Source organism: Rhinolophus ferrumequinum, chromosome 8, assembly GCF_004115265.2.
Source record: "Rhinolophus ferrumequinum isolate MPI-CBG mRhiFer1 chromosome 8, mRhiFer1_v1.p, whole genome shotgun sequence".
In the NCBI taxonomy this organism is placed as follows: Eukaryota; Metazoa; Chordata; class Mammalia; order Chiroptera; family Rhinolophidae; genus Rhinolophus; species Rhinolophus ferrumequinum.
The window spans coordinates 56,281-71,323 of record NC_046291.1 but is presented as its reverse complement, the minus strand read 5'-3'; the positions used below and the strand labels follow the sequence as shown (position 1 = coordinate 71,323).

Below are 15,043 nucleotides of genomic sequence, written 5' to 3'. Positions count from 1 at the left end.
CACATGAGGCCGAGAGCCTGGAAACTGCTTTCTGGGGCTCTGTCCCCACACTGGCTGTCATGCAGATGAGATGGCACCCCCCTCCCGCCTTGTGGCCTCTTCCCACCCCCCTCCCCAGTTTTCCCTCGTAAGTTCTCTCAGGCCCAGAGGATCTGAAGGGACACAGAGCAGGTATGTCATTTCCTCGTGGACATCATATGATGTCTTAATGTTCCCAGAGCCTGTTTCTCCCTTTGAAGTCCTGTCACATTGAAGGGAGGGGGCAGGAAAAGGAGGGCAGGTGGGTCCCAGGACTTCCCTGAGAAGGCTGACCCTCTGAGAGCTGCTTTCACAGACAGCACCTTTCCTGATGCCCTGGCCCAGGCAGTGGTCACCCAGACATTGGCCACAGGGCAGCGGTCACAGGGCAGTGGCCACAGGGCTGCGGCCACAGGGCAGCGGTCAGCCATGAAATCACCTTGGAGACAGCAGGAGGGGATGGGTTAATGGGGCCTGGCTGGCAGGACCCTGGGGAAGGGTTGGGATACTGACCTGCCTGGTCTGAGCCAGGCTCCTGAGCACAGACATGGGGTTGGAGCCCAGTGAGGGTGGCAGGTGCTGAGTCCTGGGGGCTGGGGGAGAGGCAGGCTGGCACATAGGCTGGGGTGTGAGGGTTCACGGAGGTTCCTGGAGGCTCTGAGCACTCACTTTTGTTCTTAGGGGACGGGTCTCTGCAGGATGCCTGGGGGCAGCTGTGGCCACCCTGCCCCCAGGTCCTGAGCACCTCCGGTGGAGTGGGTCAGCCAGCATAGAGGAGCCCTGTGTGGCCCCGTCCTGACACTGTCCCCCACCCTGGGTGTCCTGCTGCACCAGAGCCGCAGGGCTGGCAGGAGGGTCCTGGGTCCTGACGCAGCTCTGGGACAAGGCCAGCTCCCGCCTCCCGCCCATACAGTGGGCCCTTGTCTCTGCGTGCTCACTGGGGCTGAGAGGCAGGCAGGCACTCCCGTGGCTACCCCACAGCCAGCTCTGCGGCTTTCCTGCGGGTGCCTGGTGAGTCCCCTCCCTGCTCGCTGCACCCTGGCTGCCGGGGGCCAGGATCGGGCTCTTTCTGTCCCCTCTGGCTGCCCCTCTTTGGGCGGAGGGCCATAGGTGTGTATTCCGCGGGCCCTCCAGTCAGAGGTTCCACACGGATCCCCAGTGGAACAATTTCCTGGCCCCGGGGCAGGTGTGACATTGAAGGGCGGGGTGAGGAGGTGGGAGGGTGTGGGGGGTAAGTTAGGGATGGGAAGGATGCAGACTGGTGTCAGGCGGCAAGACGGAAGCCGAGGCCCGGCCCCAGCCTGCAGGGTCAGATGGGCCTGTGAGTGAGGATGCTCCACCAGCCGGAGGGATCTGTAACTGAGTCCTTGCCTGGGACAGAACACAGGGCACTCAGGTTAGATGGAACCCCAGCCTGAGGTGCCAGAGCCAGGGAGGTCCTCTTCCTGGTTTCTATGCAGAGGGCCTCTGCTCTTCATGTGTGCATTTTAGTTCCTTGTCCAAAGAACAAAAGAAGTGGTGACACAGGAGGGAGGGTGTGGAGCTAGCCTGCGTGCTCCAGCACAGAGTCCTGACAGGACAGGCTGTGGGCAGGTCTGGGGCAAGCCCCTGTGAAGGCAGAATGACCCCCAACAACTTTCCCGGGGTCCAGGGTCAGAGGCCAAGTTCTCTTGGAGGCCTCAGTTTCCCCTTCTGCGATGTGCCTCTCCCAGAGAGCCCCACTGGGGAGGGAAGATGGGTACCAAGAAATAGAGGGGCTGGCTCCAGTTAACCCTGGTATGTAGACATCGGATCAAGCCAAAGCTGTGGAACCTGCTGAATTGGCCAAATTGGGCAGGGCTGACTCTTCCTCTTAGATTGAGGGGGCTTCCCCAGGACTTTGGGGCTCTGGCCCGGGCAAGGAGTGCCCAGCAGCCCTGTCCCATTCTGTCCAGCTGGTCTTGGGGGCCTCCGTCTCTTCCATCTGTCCCCAGAAGGGGGTAGACCTGGGCCCCTTGCTTCTGCGCCCAGTGGTCTCAGTACCAGGGGAGAGAGCCAAGTGGAGAGAATGTCCCACTGTGTCCATTCAGCCTGGAGGGACACGTGGCACTCACATCTGTGTGCTGCTTGGGCACAACTGCCCCTTGGATGCAGACTGGGAATGGGGCCCAGGGCTTCAGGGACATGGGCAGCTGTTGTCCGAAACCCCAGAGCCGAGTGGGGTGGGCAGACCTGAGGTTAGGCAGGGGTCTGCTAGGCTCAGCGGGCAGCAGGGCCATCCTGGAGAGAGGTGGCTCAGGTCTGTCTGTGTCAGGGACCTCAGGCATGGAGACACCCTATCCTGTGCGTCGGAGCGAGGCCCCTCTCGTTTAGGGGTGTGTGTGTGTATGTTCATTCTCATCATATGCTGCCCATCCGATGGTCTCCTCCCATATGCTGTGTGCCTTCTCCCCCTCAGCGACATCTGCAGCACCCAGCCCACCTGGCCCACCCTCCCTGGGACCCCTAATTGGGGACACTGAACCCCTTCTTGTGCAAAGCCTTGTGTTTTGATTGGGCACTTGGGCAGCTGTGTGCTGAGCAGGTTCATGAGGACATGTCCCAGGCACACAGGTGGGTCGGTCGGGGGTTCTGGCCATGCTCCCCTGCTTCACCTCGGTGAGCTGTGCTGACAGGAAGGGCTGATTCCAGACATTTGGGGAACATTGGCTGTGGAGGAGGGGTGGGTAGGGATCCAGGGATAGGACGGTAGGAGGTGGGCACAGGAGTTGGCTGGGCGTGGGTGGGGGCGTCTACGCCTGCAAAGCCCCCTCCTCCATCCAGACCAAGAGAGCTTGGACCCTGCCTGCTGACCCGCTGGTCCTCGGCCCGCAGAGCATGGGGGTCCCCCGAGTCCCCGCACGGAACGTGCTCTTCCAGAGCGAGAGAAGCGGCCTGACCTACCGCGTGCCTGCGCTGCTGCCCGTGCCCCCCGGGCCCACTCTGCTGGCCTTCGCGGAGCAGCGACTCAGCCCTGACGACACACACGCCCACCGCCTGGTGCAGAGGCGCGGCACGCTGGCGGGGGGCTCCGTGCTGGTGAGAGATTGGGCAGGGGGGGAGGGGTCGGGGGTCGGGGACGGGCGCCCAGTGTGTGAGGGCAGGAAGCTGAAGCCCCTCACCTCCCGCCAGTGGGGCGCCGCGCGTGTGATGGGCACCGCGGCCCTGGAGGGGCACCGCTCCATGAACCCCTGCCCGGTGCACGATGCGCGCACCGGCACCGTCTTCCTCTTCTTCGTGGCGGTGCGCGGCCGCACGCCCGAGGCCGCACAGATCGCCGCGGGCCGGAACGCCGCGCGCCTCTGCTGCGTGACCAGCCAGGACTCGGGGCGCAGCTGGGGCGGAGCGCGGGACCTCACGGCGGAGGCGGTGGGCGGCGCCGAGCGGGGTAGGTGGGCGCACGCGGGTCCACACCGGGGGTGGTCTGCAGGCGATAGGGTGGGGGACAGTCTGGCTCCTGGTCCCTGGGCTGCCCGTCCCGCTCCGCCCCGCCCCCAGCCTAAGGGACCCGACACAACGTTTGTGGGTGGTTGCATCCCCGAACCCCTCAGTCTCCCAAACGGCTGTTGGTCACACCCAGCCTGGCCTGGCGACAGGAGCAGGCTCTTCCATCTTCCTGAGCTGTGTCTGAATCTGAGCCCCCAAACCCCAAGGCCTCCACTCCTTAACCACTTCCTCCTCCTGCTCCTTCTCACCTCGCCCAGTGAGTCCCAGCCGCGGGTTGCCGGCAGGTCCAAGGTCGGCCTTACCTCATAGTTTTCCCTCCACTTCTGCTGGCCCCTCCCCAAGGGCCTGACCACCCACTGCTCTCAGGGGCCACCCCAATCCTGGCAGGTGGGAGTAAACTGAAGGTCGTAGCAGGCTCTGAGACCTGGACAGGACACACAGAGCTAATGAAAAAGTACCTGCTGGTGTAGACCCCACCCCCCCGGGCCTGGGCTCAGGCCAGGGGAAGCTGCCTGAGACCCAGTCCTGAAGCTTGGCTCACCCGACCCCTGGGCTGCCCCTCTGTCTGGCCAGTGCTCACACCAGTGTTCAGAGACTGGCCACCTGCTGACATGCTGAGAATCTAGCCAAATGGCCTGCCTGGACTCCCCACTCCTGCTAAGGGCCTGGAGAGGCTGGAGCAGCTGGGAGGACACAGGGTGGCTGGGAGGAGGGGAGGCGTGGTCAACGGGAGGCTTCCTCACAAGCCATACCGTAGACTTAGGCACTGTCCCCCACCTCGCCCTCTCCCTGCATCTTCCCAGTCCCTCGCAGCTGAGGCTGTCCCCTTCTGGGGTAACCAGCAGCCCCTCCCATCTGCAGACTGGGCCACGTTTGCTGTGGGCCCTGGCCATGGCATCCAGCTGCGCTCGGGCCGCCTGCTGGTACCAGCCTACACCTACCGCGTGGACCGACGTGAGTGTTTTGGCAAGATCTGCAGGACCAGCCCCCACGCCTTCGTTTTCTACAGCGATGACCATGGCCAGACCTGGCAGCATGGAAGCCTCGTGCCCAACCTGCGCTCGGGCGAGTGCCAGCTGGCTGCGGTGGATGGAGGGCAGGCTGGCAGTATCCTCTACTGCAATGCCCGGAGCCCCCTGGGCAGCCGTGTGCAGGCGCTCAGCTCAGACGAGGGCACCTCCTTCTTGCCTGGGGAACTGGTGCCCACCCTGGCCGAGACCGCCCGTGGCTGCCAGGGCAGCATTCTGGGCTTCTCGGCCCCGCCCTCTTGCAGGTCTGGGGATGAGGGATGCTCAGTGGGTCCCAAGAAGGCCCCCTCCCTTCCAAGCCCGTGTCCTGGAGTCCAGACACCCCTAGAGAAGGGTGCTGGAGACACCCAAGGGGGTGGGGGGCTGGGTGGGACACAGGGGTGTGGGGACAGCCCAGGGGACCCTGTCCCTGGGGAGCCTAGCCCAAAGCCTGGGCTCGGTTGGGACAGGGGCACCTGGACTCTGAAGCTCCTTGGGCCCCCTGCTACCTTGTCTCAGGGCCCCACATGGCTGCTGTATTCCCACCCTGTGGGGCGCAGAGCTCGGCTCCATATGGGCATCTATCTGAGCAGATCCCCCCTGGACCCCCACAGCTGGACGGAGCCCTGGGTGATCTATGAGGGCCCCAGTGGCTACTCTGATCTGGCGTCCATTGGGCCCACCCCTGAGGGTGCCCTGACCTTCGCCTGTCTGTACGAGAGCGGGGCCAGGGTCTCCTACGAGGAGATCTCCTTCTGTCTTTTCTCCCTTCACGAGGTCCTGGAGAATGTACTGCCACGCCCCAAGCCGCTCAGCCTCGGGTGCAAGCCTCGGGAGCTCTGCTGGCCGTGCTGAAGAGCCCTCTGGCCAGGCCTGTCCCCTCGGCAGCTGGGAGGAGGGGCAGGGACGATGGGGGTGTCGTGACCCCAGGCCTGGGCAGAGCTCTGGGGCACATGCTTCGAGGCACCTCTGTCCTTTGGAGAGTCGTGAGGGTGGGTCTTTGGGAAGGGCGCTGTGGAATTACACAGAACTTCAGTTGTAATACTTCCGAACAGGCAGGACTGGTCTTTGAGAAGGGGGCACGCAGCTGGAAGCCAAGGGAGGTGGGCTCAGTGGGGGCAGGAGGTGGGCGGTGGGCAAGGGCGACCCTGGACGACACTCGGGTTAATGCTCCATAGTCCTGGGGTCCTGGTGTTGGGGTCTTTAATCTCACTCTGCTTTCTGCCTTTTGAAGGGGAAATAAAGGGACGTTTCTCTTGAGTCTTTCTTTGTGAAAGCCCTGGGGAGGGGCCCCTACCCCAGCCCACTGCTCTGACCACCCACGCCCCACCTTGGCCACACTCTCCAAAGCTAGGACCCTCAGAGGTGGGGGCAGGATGGGGACAGGAAAAGCGGATCTATCTTATTGTGGCAGCCGCCAGGTGTGTCTGGGGTCTGCAAACAGCTGCCTTTCCAGCTGGAGGAGCAGACGTTGGGGCCCCCAAGTCAGGTCACCTCCCAGGACCTGTGTGCTCACAGAAGCACGTTTTTTATTTCTTCTCCTTTTCAAAGTCTTCATTTCTGGTTATAAAAATAAAACATGCTCATTGCAGGGAATTTGAGATATGTAAAAAACTATAAAGAAAAAATAGAAATGACCCCACATGGATCCCTGTCACGACCACGAAGCGATGGTCCTTTTGGTGCTTCTCCTTGACTTTTTTCTTCTTTGGAAATGATACCGGTGTTTTAGCACAAGCACTCCCTCGTCTGTCACACTTCCGCCAGCTCCCTTTCGTGGTATTATTTCTTCACAAGTCCCCTGCTGGGTGACCTGGCGCTGGTTTTTCAGATTCAAGTTCAGAACAAGTTCTGAATCTTGTTCACTGAGCACCTTTGCAGAGTCTCTGGGTGACCCAGGTTTCCGGTCACCTCCTTATGCTGGTTCTAGGACAGCGTGCTGCCTCCCCAAAAGGTGGGAGTGTCCAGGAAGCCCCGGAGCCACCAGGGGCCCACGGCTGCCCAGGGAACTCAGGCAGCGGTCCACACAGGAGCAGGGTGACCCCCTCAGCGCTGACCTTCATTCTCCGCTCCCCCACATGAAGACAGCTGGTCTGCCTGGGACGCCTGGGCAATAGTAGGGGTCCGCTTTTCTGTTTTAAAATCTACACCGGAGAAGCCAACAGAGATGGGCCAGGGGTAGGGTGGGGGTGGGGGCAGGCTTTCTGGAGGTACAGACTCAGGCATGGACAGCGTGGGTAATGTCCCCCCGAACCATGTCCACTCGGAACCTCAGACTGTGATTTATTTGCAAATAAGGTCTTTGCAGATGTGATTAAGTAAGGACTAAGACACGGTTGTCCTGGATGAAGGTGGGTCATTAGAAGAGGCAGGAAAGGACACTCAGGGAAAAGGCACTTGAAGACGGAGGCAGAGACAGGACTGATTTTGCCACAAGCCAGGGACACCTGCTCCCCCTCCCAAAACTGAGGAGGCAGGGAGGACCCTCCTGGAGGCTACAGGGAGCACAGCCTTGTGACCCCTTAAGGTCAGAGTCCCGGCTCCAGCACTGGGTGAGGATGAACGCCTGCTGTTTAAGTGCCGGTTTGGGACACTGTGGTAACTGATACACCTTTCCGTTGTCATCTGTCCTCCGGCCATCTGCACGGACCCCCAAGCAGCTGCTGAACATTGAGCCCCGCCCCCCCACGCAGGGAAAGGATAACATGATATAACATGTGTGGAAGGCTCCCATGTGCTGCATGCTTTACACGTTCCATTTAATAAAATCAAAACCCCTTAAGGTGGATATCGGTTCTGCTTTCCAGATGTGGAAATTGAGACTTGCCGACGGCGTCACAGTTTCGGGGTAGAAGGCAGCTCGTAATCCATTTGATGTTTTCCACATCCATTCACTTAAGTGTGTTCCACTTCCTGGGATTAAAAAAAATCACAGTGTTTGTTTTACCTGGTGGAACCAATCCCCCCATCCCTCCGGCCCATGGGGTGACAACATCATACACTGTCACGGTCCCTTCCCAAAGCAGTGTTCCACTGCGGGCTCACCATGTGCACGGCTGGGACACATTCTCCTCAGATGAGGCTGTCCCGTGTGATTTGCTGATGGCTCGTGGCTGGTTCCCTCATCCCCCAAGTCCCAAGGTGTGCCTCCCACCTGCGCACCCTGTCCCAGGGTCTGTTTCCTGTGGAGCCTGACCAGCAATCCCAACATAATCCGGACTCGCGCCCCAAGTCCCTTTCTTAGTGACTGGCCAATGGGTTCCGTAGCACTGGTGACTATGACCTGGTCAGCGTTCCTTACTGAGGGACACCCACGTGTTTCCAGTGGTTTTATTATTATCACCCTGCAAACAAAGCCACAGTGCACACCTTGAACATCTGTCCCACAAGCTGAGACTTTGATTCTGCAGATGGATTCCCAAAAAGGGTGGCTGAGCAAAGATCCTTGTCGTTTTTACTTTAATGGATAACAGACTATTTTCTCAACAGAAGAAACAGTTCACAGCCTGTTAGTCTCGTGTGAGAGGCTTCTCTTCGCACACTTGTTGGCATTACAATTATCTACCCTTTAAGTCTTTTCCAGTTTGATGGGTGCACAGTGGCCTGCCGTTCATTTCCCAGATGATGGTGAGCTTTCATGGGCGCTCTTCCCAGGGCAGGTTGTAGCCTCAGAGAGGGTGAGCGTCAGCTTCATGGCCACACAGTGGGAGCCTAGCCTTCCCCGTCATGACTGCGAATTCCCCCTCCTGGCAGAAAACACAGTTCTGTTAAGTCCCACCCAATGGGAACTGGGGGATGGTCCACTCCCTGCCAGGTAACATCTTAACAGAAGCGAAAGGAAAAAATAACTGGGCTCTGGGTTGTCAGCCTCTCAGGAAAGCACCAAGAACAGAGTCGTAAATAAAGTGGAGTTGTCTTCACCAGTCTCCAAATAGCCATTTATCAAGCATGGTTTGGGGTGGCCGGATGGCTCAGTTGGTTAGAGCGCGAGCTCTGAACAACAGGGTTGCTGGTTCGATTCCCACATAGGCCAGTGAGCTGCACCCTCCACAACTAGATTGAAGACAACGAGCTACCGCTGGGTTTCTGGTGGGGCCAGCCGGATGGCTCAGCTGGTTAGAGTGTGAGCTCTCAACAACAAGGTTGTCAGTTCATTTCCGGCATGGGATGGTGGGCTGCACCCCCTGCAACTAAAGATTGAAAACGGTGACTGGACTTGGAGCTGAGCTGTACCCGCCACAACTAGATTGAAGGAGAATGAATTGGAGCTGATGGGCCCTGGAGAAACACACTGTTTCCCAATTTTAAAAAAATTAAAAACAAACAAACAAACAAAAAACCAGGGCTTTTGATCTGCTCCTACTTAAAAAAAAAAAAAGAACGGTTTGGGAGAGAGCAAGCAAGGCCGGCTGCCCACGTCAGCAGTCCTGTGGGATGGGAGTGAGAAGTTCTGATGGGAGTGAGAAGCACTGCTGGGGGCCCCTTCCAGGATGCCCATGCTAAGGAGACCTTCAGCTGACATCTTGAAGACATGCAAGACGGAGTCCTCAGCTTGTGACCATCTACCTGCTCGGAGCCTGCCCCCTCGGCCCCCTTGTCTGGGCTGGAGGGCTGTGGGCTGCAGCACAGTGGTTCTTCCACAGAGAGATGGCCTGATGGCATGTTGGCGCCACACCCTGTTTGCGTAGGCCTGAGGGTGGCGGTTACACCTGGGTGTGGAGCGTTTGGGCACAGGGATGCCCCTGGCCACCCACGAACCCCAAGCAGAATTAAAAAAAAAAAAACCACACCTTAGCACATCATAGTAAAACTGATGAAACAAAAGAGAGGGAGGAGTCTAAAAAGTCCCTGAAAGGAGAAATGTTTCGATTGGGAGTCTACTTCTCACCAGAAAGCACAGAAACTGGAAAACAGTGGAGCACATGGTCTCTTCAAAGTGCTGAGAGAAAATAGCCACCAAAATTTATGCCTAGTAAAAGTATTCTTTAAGAATGAAGAGAAAATAGTGATGTTCTCAAATAAGCAAAATGACTTAATTTGTCACCAACAGACACACAAAGGAAATGTGAAAGCTCAATAATTAAGTGGAACGAAGGTGACTGCTGCCGGAAAGTCAGACGGAGAGTGGTGGCAAGCTCAAACAGCTGGTAAGTCTGGGTGAGTCCTGGCCATGGCAAGTGACAGTGGATTGTAGGTTTTCAGTAAAGTATAGACTTCACTACAGAATAAGGACAGCACTTATGTTGAGAGGACAGCAAGTGGATGGGAGTATTCTGAGCTCCTGGTACTGTCCACGGACATTGAACGCACCCACTGGCATTGGTGGATCATGCCTGCTGTGATCTCTAGTGCAAATGCTAAAAGAATAGCAAAATTGTATAGTCACCAAAGTAATCGAGGTGACAGATGGAAAAATAGGAAGTGATCAATTCAAAAAAGACAAAGAATCAGAGAAAATATTCATAGTGGTGGTAAGATAAATAGAAAGCAAACATTAAAATAGACGATTGAAACATAAACACATCAGAACCCCATTACTGTAAACTGACTGTATTCCAATGAAGAGACAAAAATGGTCACGCACAAAGCAAAACTACAACAAACCCCGTCTCAAATCCAGCTGCATCACACTGACAGCATAGAGGTATAAGGCATAAAGATACAGAAAAGTCGAAAGTTAAGAGAGGAAGAGAGAGCATGAAAACACGCAAGTACGCACCTGAGGTATGCTTTTATCAGGGCCAAAGCATGACTAGTGATGAGGGGACACATTTCAAAATTATAAACATTGGATTCAACAGAAAATTATAATACTTTTAGACTTCTGTGTACCTGATACTATGCCTCAAAATATGAAACAAAAGTGGCAGATCTATTGGGGAAAATAGACCCACAATTATAGCAGCGAGTTTTAGACACGAGTCCGTCAGTGACTGACAGGGCAAGCCGACAAAAATAACATCTGTGGGACAGAGTAACTTTGGCCTAAAAAGCTTGACTTAAGTGATACATATGGACACTGCACAGAAGAGTGAAAGGAGGCACAGCCTTTCGAAATACACCCAGATACAAAGACTCACTTCCGTCAGACCTTAAAGCCAAGTCTCCACAGACTTCAAAGGACCGAAAATTACAGTGAAATTGAGCTAGAAATTTCAGCCCCTGGTCCTGGTAGTGACCGCCCAACCTGTCCTCTGTGCCCTGGATGGAGTCACAGGCGCTGCTCTGGCCGGGGGGAGGCCCAGCTGTGCCCCCACAAGCCTGTGGCTTGGCATTGTGCCAGGTCTGGGTCGCGATCCCGTCCACCCACGCTTCCCTTGGCCTGTAGGTGCTGTAGTGGTTGATTAAATGTGTCAACCCAGCCACAGTACCCTGGGGTTGGGTCAAATGCCAGTCCCCATGTTTCTGTGAAGGTTGTTTTTTGTTTTTTTTTTAGATTAATATTTAAGATTTAAGATTAACATTTTTTGAGATTGACATTTAAATCAGCAGACTTGGAGTAAAGTGTATAACCCTCCATGATGTGGTAGGTCTCATCCAATCAGTTGAGATTTAGGAGAAAAGACTGAGGTCCCCAAGGAAGAAGGACTTCTGCGTATAGTTGGCCTTGGGCTCCAGCTGCAGCACCTGTGTCTCCAGCCTGCTTACTGGCCAGGATCACCTGAGATAATTCCTTGAAACAAATCTCTATACAAACATGCTGTCGATTCTATTTCCCTGGAGATCCCTGACGGATACAGGGCCTTGTGTTCCTTTCTGTACATCAGTGGTGGGTGGAGGCAGCCAGACTGCAGGCCATACGTGGGCCATCCCGCCACTCCTGCAGCTGGTTCAGGGGACAGCCTTTGGAGGGCAAGCTGGCGCCTGACCAGGCGCCCAATGTCTGCAGCCCAGGGGCTGACCTCCTAGCCCACAACATTTCCATCTTCCCAAAGTGACATTCTGTCCCCATGAAACACTCACTCCCCTCCTTTCCCCAGCCCTGGCACCACCATCGACTTCCGGCTCTGAATCTGACTCCTCTAGCGACCTCTTACAAGGGGGATCACACAGCATTTGGCCATCTGTGTCTGGCTTATTTCACAGGTCACGTACTCTCAGGTCCATGCATGTGGCAGCAGGTGTCAGGAAGTCCTGCTTCAGTCTGAATAATATTGCACCTTAGGCACCACGTGTGTTGGTCCTTTCCTCGCTCCAGGCCATGGGGGTGCTGCCAGCTGTTGGCTGTAGTACATTGATGTTTTGTGCATTGAGGTACTAACTTTTAAAAAGTAATTATTTTAACGGTTGAATAATATTCCATGTGATAATTTATTTTTGGAATTCAGATTGAGTTAAAAAACACAACAACAAGAACGAAAAACAGCCATGGGTTTGTGCCCAAGGCAGGGGTCCCCTGTCACTGGAGCACCCAGGCAGCTCCTGCCAGCTGGGCCACCATCCTCTCAGGCCAGCTTCATTATGCCAGAAGGACCAGTAAGAGTCCTGGGGAATCTGTGGCAGGGCTGGGACCCTTGACTGGGAGGAGCCAAAGCGGAGGGGGGCACCCCAGGGCAGACCCGAGGCTGCCAGGCCGGGCCTGGATACACTGGCACCTCTGCCTAGAGGGTCTTCCTGCCTGAGGGCCCCAACAGCTTGAGGTCAGAGCACCCCACGCCACGCCACAGGAGCCGAGGGCCTAGGGGAGCCCCACACCCCTGCCCACAGAGTCAGTGGGCTCAGGAGCCACAAACACAGGTCCGCACAGGCAGGTAGGGCAGCCTGACCGGGGTCAGATGGCGCAGGCCACCCCCAATCTCCCCTCAAGGGTTTGATTGAGCAGCAATCAGGGGGCTCCTGTGTTTGGGTTCAGCACGGTGCTGACCACACCCCCATGATCACCCTCAGGAGGACGCCCCCCACATCTTGAAAAGCTGAGCAGCCTCAGCCGGACACAAAGGGGATCCATTCACACCAACCCACTAGGACTGAGACCCCAGGGCCCACACACCAGTCCCCCAAGGGCCGTATATTGGCCACCAACCCTGCTCCATGACCCCGAGAGTGAGTTCCTTTTGGGATCCGTGCCTTTCTCTTGCCAGGAGACCTTGGCCAGAGGCACCACTGGTCTTACAGGCCTGACCTTGGATTTCCTGTCCTTCCAGTCCCGTGGAACCCTAGGCTCCTATGGCAAGGTGTCCAGCACCCCCCGTCCCCCATCCACTGCACGCCAGGACAGGGAGGGCACAAGGGCTGCAAGGGTGGGCCCCAGGCTGCTGGGGCAGCCACACCAGGCCTGCACTGGGTCTCCTGCCTCATCTAGGAAGCCCTGGCCTGGGGAGGGGAACTCTGAGACCCAGCCACACCCGCCCCATGAAGCCACTGCCCTCTCCATGAGATGCACAGACACGGTGGCGTGGGTGGGTGTGGGTGAGATACACCCAGCGTGACACATGCACTGGGGCAGCAGGGGAACGGAAAAACTGAGTGCTGTCAGGCGGCAGGAGCCTTACGGGAAGACGCATGCAAAGTGCTGACTGTCGGCTCTCACTTCTTATCTGAGGCGCTGCCACCAGCCAGGACGCCCGCCACTGGAGAGGCCACCGCTTCCTCCCTCACCGCTGCGCGTGCTTTTTTTTTTTTTTTGTATCTATATGAAATATTGTTTTAAACGTACTCAGTATGCTAGATCCAGTTGCTCCCTTGTCTTGTGACAGGACCCCAGCTTGGTTCCTTGCCTTTGGTGGCAGCGATTTGTGTCGCCTGGTTCCTCCTGCCCACACCCCACAAAGACGGGTGTGGTCACTGGTCCAAGGAGGGAGGTCCCCCAGTGACCAAGCCAGGCTGGCCCTGCCCCTCCTGTGACCACAGGCCCAGCACAGTGAACCCTAGTGTGGTTCATATTTGTGCTGGTCACCCCCCGGGAGGTATTTCAGGCGGGGTTCACAGGTCAAAGGGCAAATGCTTCGCTGACTGCCAGATGTCACTAATCTTCTTCCAGTTTGGCATTTGTACCCGCTATGCCTGAGCAGACTACTTCACGGGAGTCCTTCACCTGCTGTCAGGCTTTGAGAGTTGGCCAGGCAACGGGTGCCATTGCAATCTGCATTTTTCAATTATGAGTAAACTCGGACAGCTTTGCTCTATTTAAGGAATGTGTATATAATACCTATACATACAATATATGTGTGTGCGCGTCTCTGCATGTGCGCGTGTGTGAACTGTCAGCTCACTTTTCCATTGCACCTCTGACTTGCTTCCTCCATATTTCTCGGTCTTTATGTAATTGGAGCCTTAACCTGTGTGATATTGCAAACCCCGTCCCCCATTTGCCGGTGATGCTTTTGCCATGCTAACAAGCTTTCCCAACATAGGCCCCTGAGGTGTCCTCTCTCTCCTGGCACCGTAATTCTGAGCCAGTGTAAGGAAGGGGTCACCCACATTTCCTTCTACGTCTTGTAGGGCTTCCTCTTTATACTCACATCCCGGCTGCATTTGGGATTTCTGCAAGTGCGCAGCATAAGGTGAGTCTACCTGGATGTTTTTCCATGCAGCTGTGTGGTCCCTGCACCACAGCTTAAAAAGTGTCTCTCCCCACGGTCAGACCCAGTCCTATCTCCTCATGAGCGAATCCTGCTGTTTTAATTGCGATGAGTTTAGATCTGATTGAGCTGGTCTTTCACTTTCTCTTCATGGTTTTCTTTCCTGTTACTGGCTTGTTTTTCCATGTGAATTTTACAGTTGCAGATATGTGGGTTTTTGTTTGGATCTTGTTAGATTTATAAATTAACTCAGGAAAAACTGACGTCTTGATGGTGTCGAGTCATCCTAACCCAGGCGTGTGTTTGCGTCAGTCAGTCCCGCACTGCTCCCCTCCTTCGGGTTTGTACATTTCTTATTAAATCACACCTCAGCCATTTCATCTGTTCTGTTCTGTTGCAAAGGAACACACTCTATCCCTTTTTCTGCTAACTGGTTAGTGTTTGAACATGTGATAGCCCTTTATTTTGGAACGTTAACTTTATATCTGCTACTTTCCTTAGTGTTTCTTGTGGCTGTAGGAGTTCTAGAACAGAACCTACTGGGTTTTCCAGGATGGCAAAAACGCACCCCCCCAGACTTCCAGCAGCTGGGTCGCTGCCCCCTCCCATGCATGACCTTGTGTGGTATCCACGACTCATCCTGGAGATGTGGCACTGGGCTCCCCTGCGAGCAGTGGGGGTCATGATGACCCTGAGGCCCCCGGAAGCCTCCCCGGACAGGGCCCCAGTGTCCTGGGCACAGGTTGTGAGCTTACGGGGCTGGGGAGTGAGCAGGGCCTGGAAGAGGCTTACTGGGAGGGTGTGGGGACAGAGTCCCAGAGAGCAGTTCCAGGCTCTTGGCCTCATGTGGAAAGGTGCTGACTCAGGTAGTAGATGGCCGTCAGCTGTGGCTAATTGACCATAAGCTGTAACCAGTTAGCCAATTAACCACTGATATAACTGTCGCGACTGTGTTTGTTGGTCGGTTGATTTGCAGAGAAGTGGACGGCAGATTGTGGCTCCTGCTTCCTGTGTCTCCAACCCAGCCACCAG

The 15,043-nt window shown here is 56.2% G+C and overlaps 1 protein-coding gene across 6 annotated transcripts; it reads left to right on the top strand.

The window, feature by feature from the left end:
* Positions 1-125: 125 nt before the first annotated feature.
* NEU4 (neuraminidase 4) lies at positions 126-6,286 on the top strand. Of its 6 annotated transcripts, none has more exons than XM_033111555.1 (4): positions 126-171; positions 2,872-3,075; positions 3,169-3,424; positions 4,345-6,286. In XM_033111555.1, the coding sequence occupies exons 2-4, from the start codon at positions 2,875-2,877 to the stop codon at positions 5,343-5,345; spliced, it is 1,458 nt and encodes a 485-aa protein (XP_032967446.1). In that variant the 5' UTR covers positions 126-171; positions 2,872-2,874; the 3' UTR covers positions 5,346-6,286. The 6 variants fall into 6 exon arrangements, with proteins under 6 accessions (XP_032967446.1, XP_032967440.1, XP_032967441.1 ...); XM_033111549.1 differs by lacking the exon at positions 126-171 and adding an exon at positions 944-1,029 and having other exon boundaries at positions 2,821-3,075; XM_033111550.1 differs by lacking the exon at positions 126-171 and adding an exon at positions 972-1,029.
* Positions 6,287-15,043: the final 8,757 nt, after the last annotated feature.

What these genes read in the sequence shown, in the direction of transcription:
- NEU4 (XM_033111555.1), top strand. Translation starts at nt 2,875, where the DNA reads ATGGGGGTCCCCCGAGTCCCCGCACGGAACGTGCTCTTCCAGAGCGAG. An exon ending in TGGCGGGGGGCTCCGTGCTG is followed by an intron (nt 3,076 to 3,168) that starts GTGAGAGATTGG and finishes ACCTCCCGCCAG; the next exon opens with TGGGGCGCCGCGCGTGTGAT. An exon ending in GGTGGGCGGCGCCGAGCGGG is followed by an intron (nt 3,425 to 4,344) that starts GTAGGTGGGCGC and finishes TCCCATCTGCAG; the next exon opens with ACTGGGCCACGTTTGCTGTG.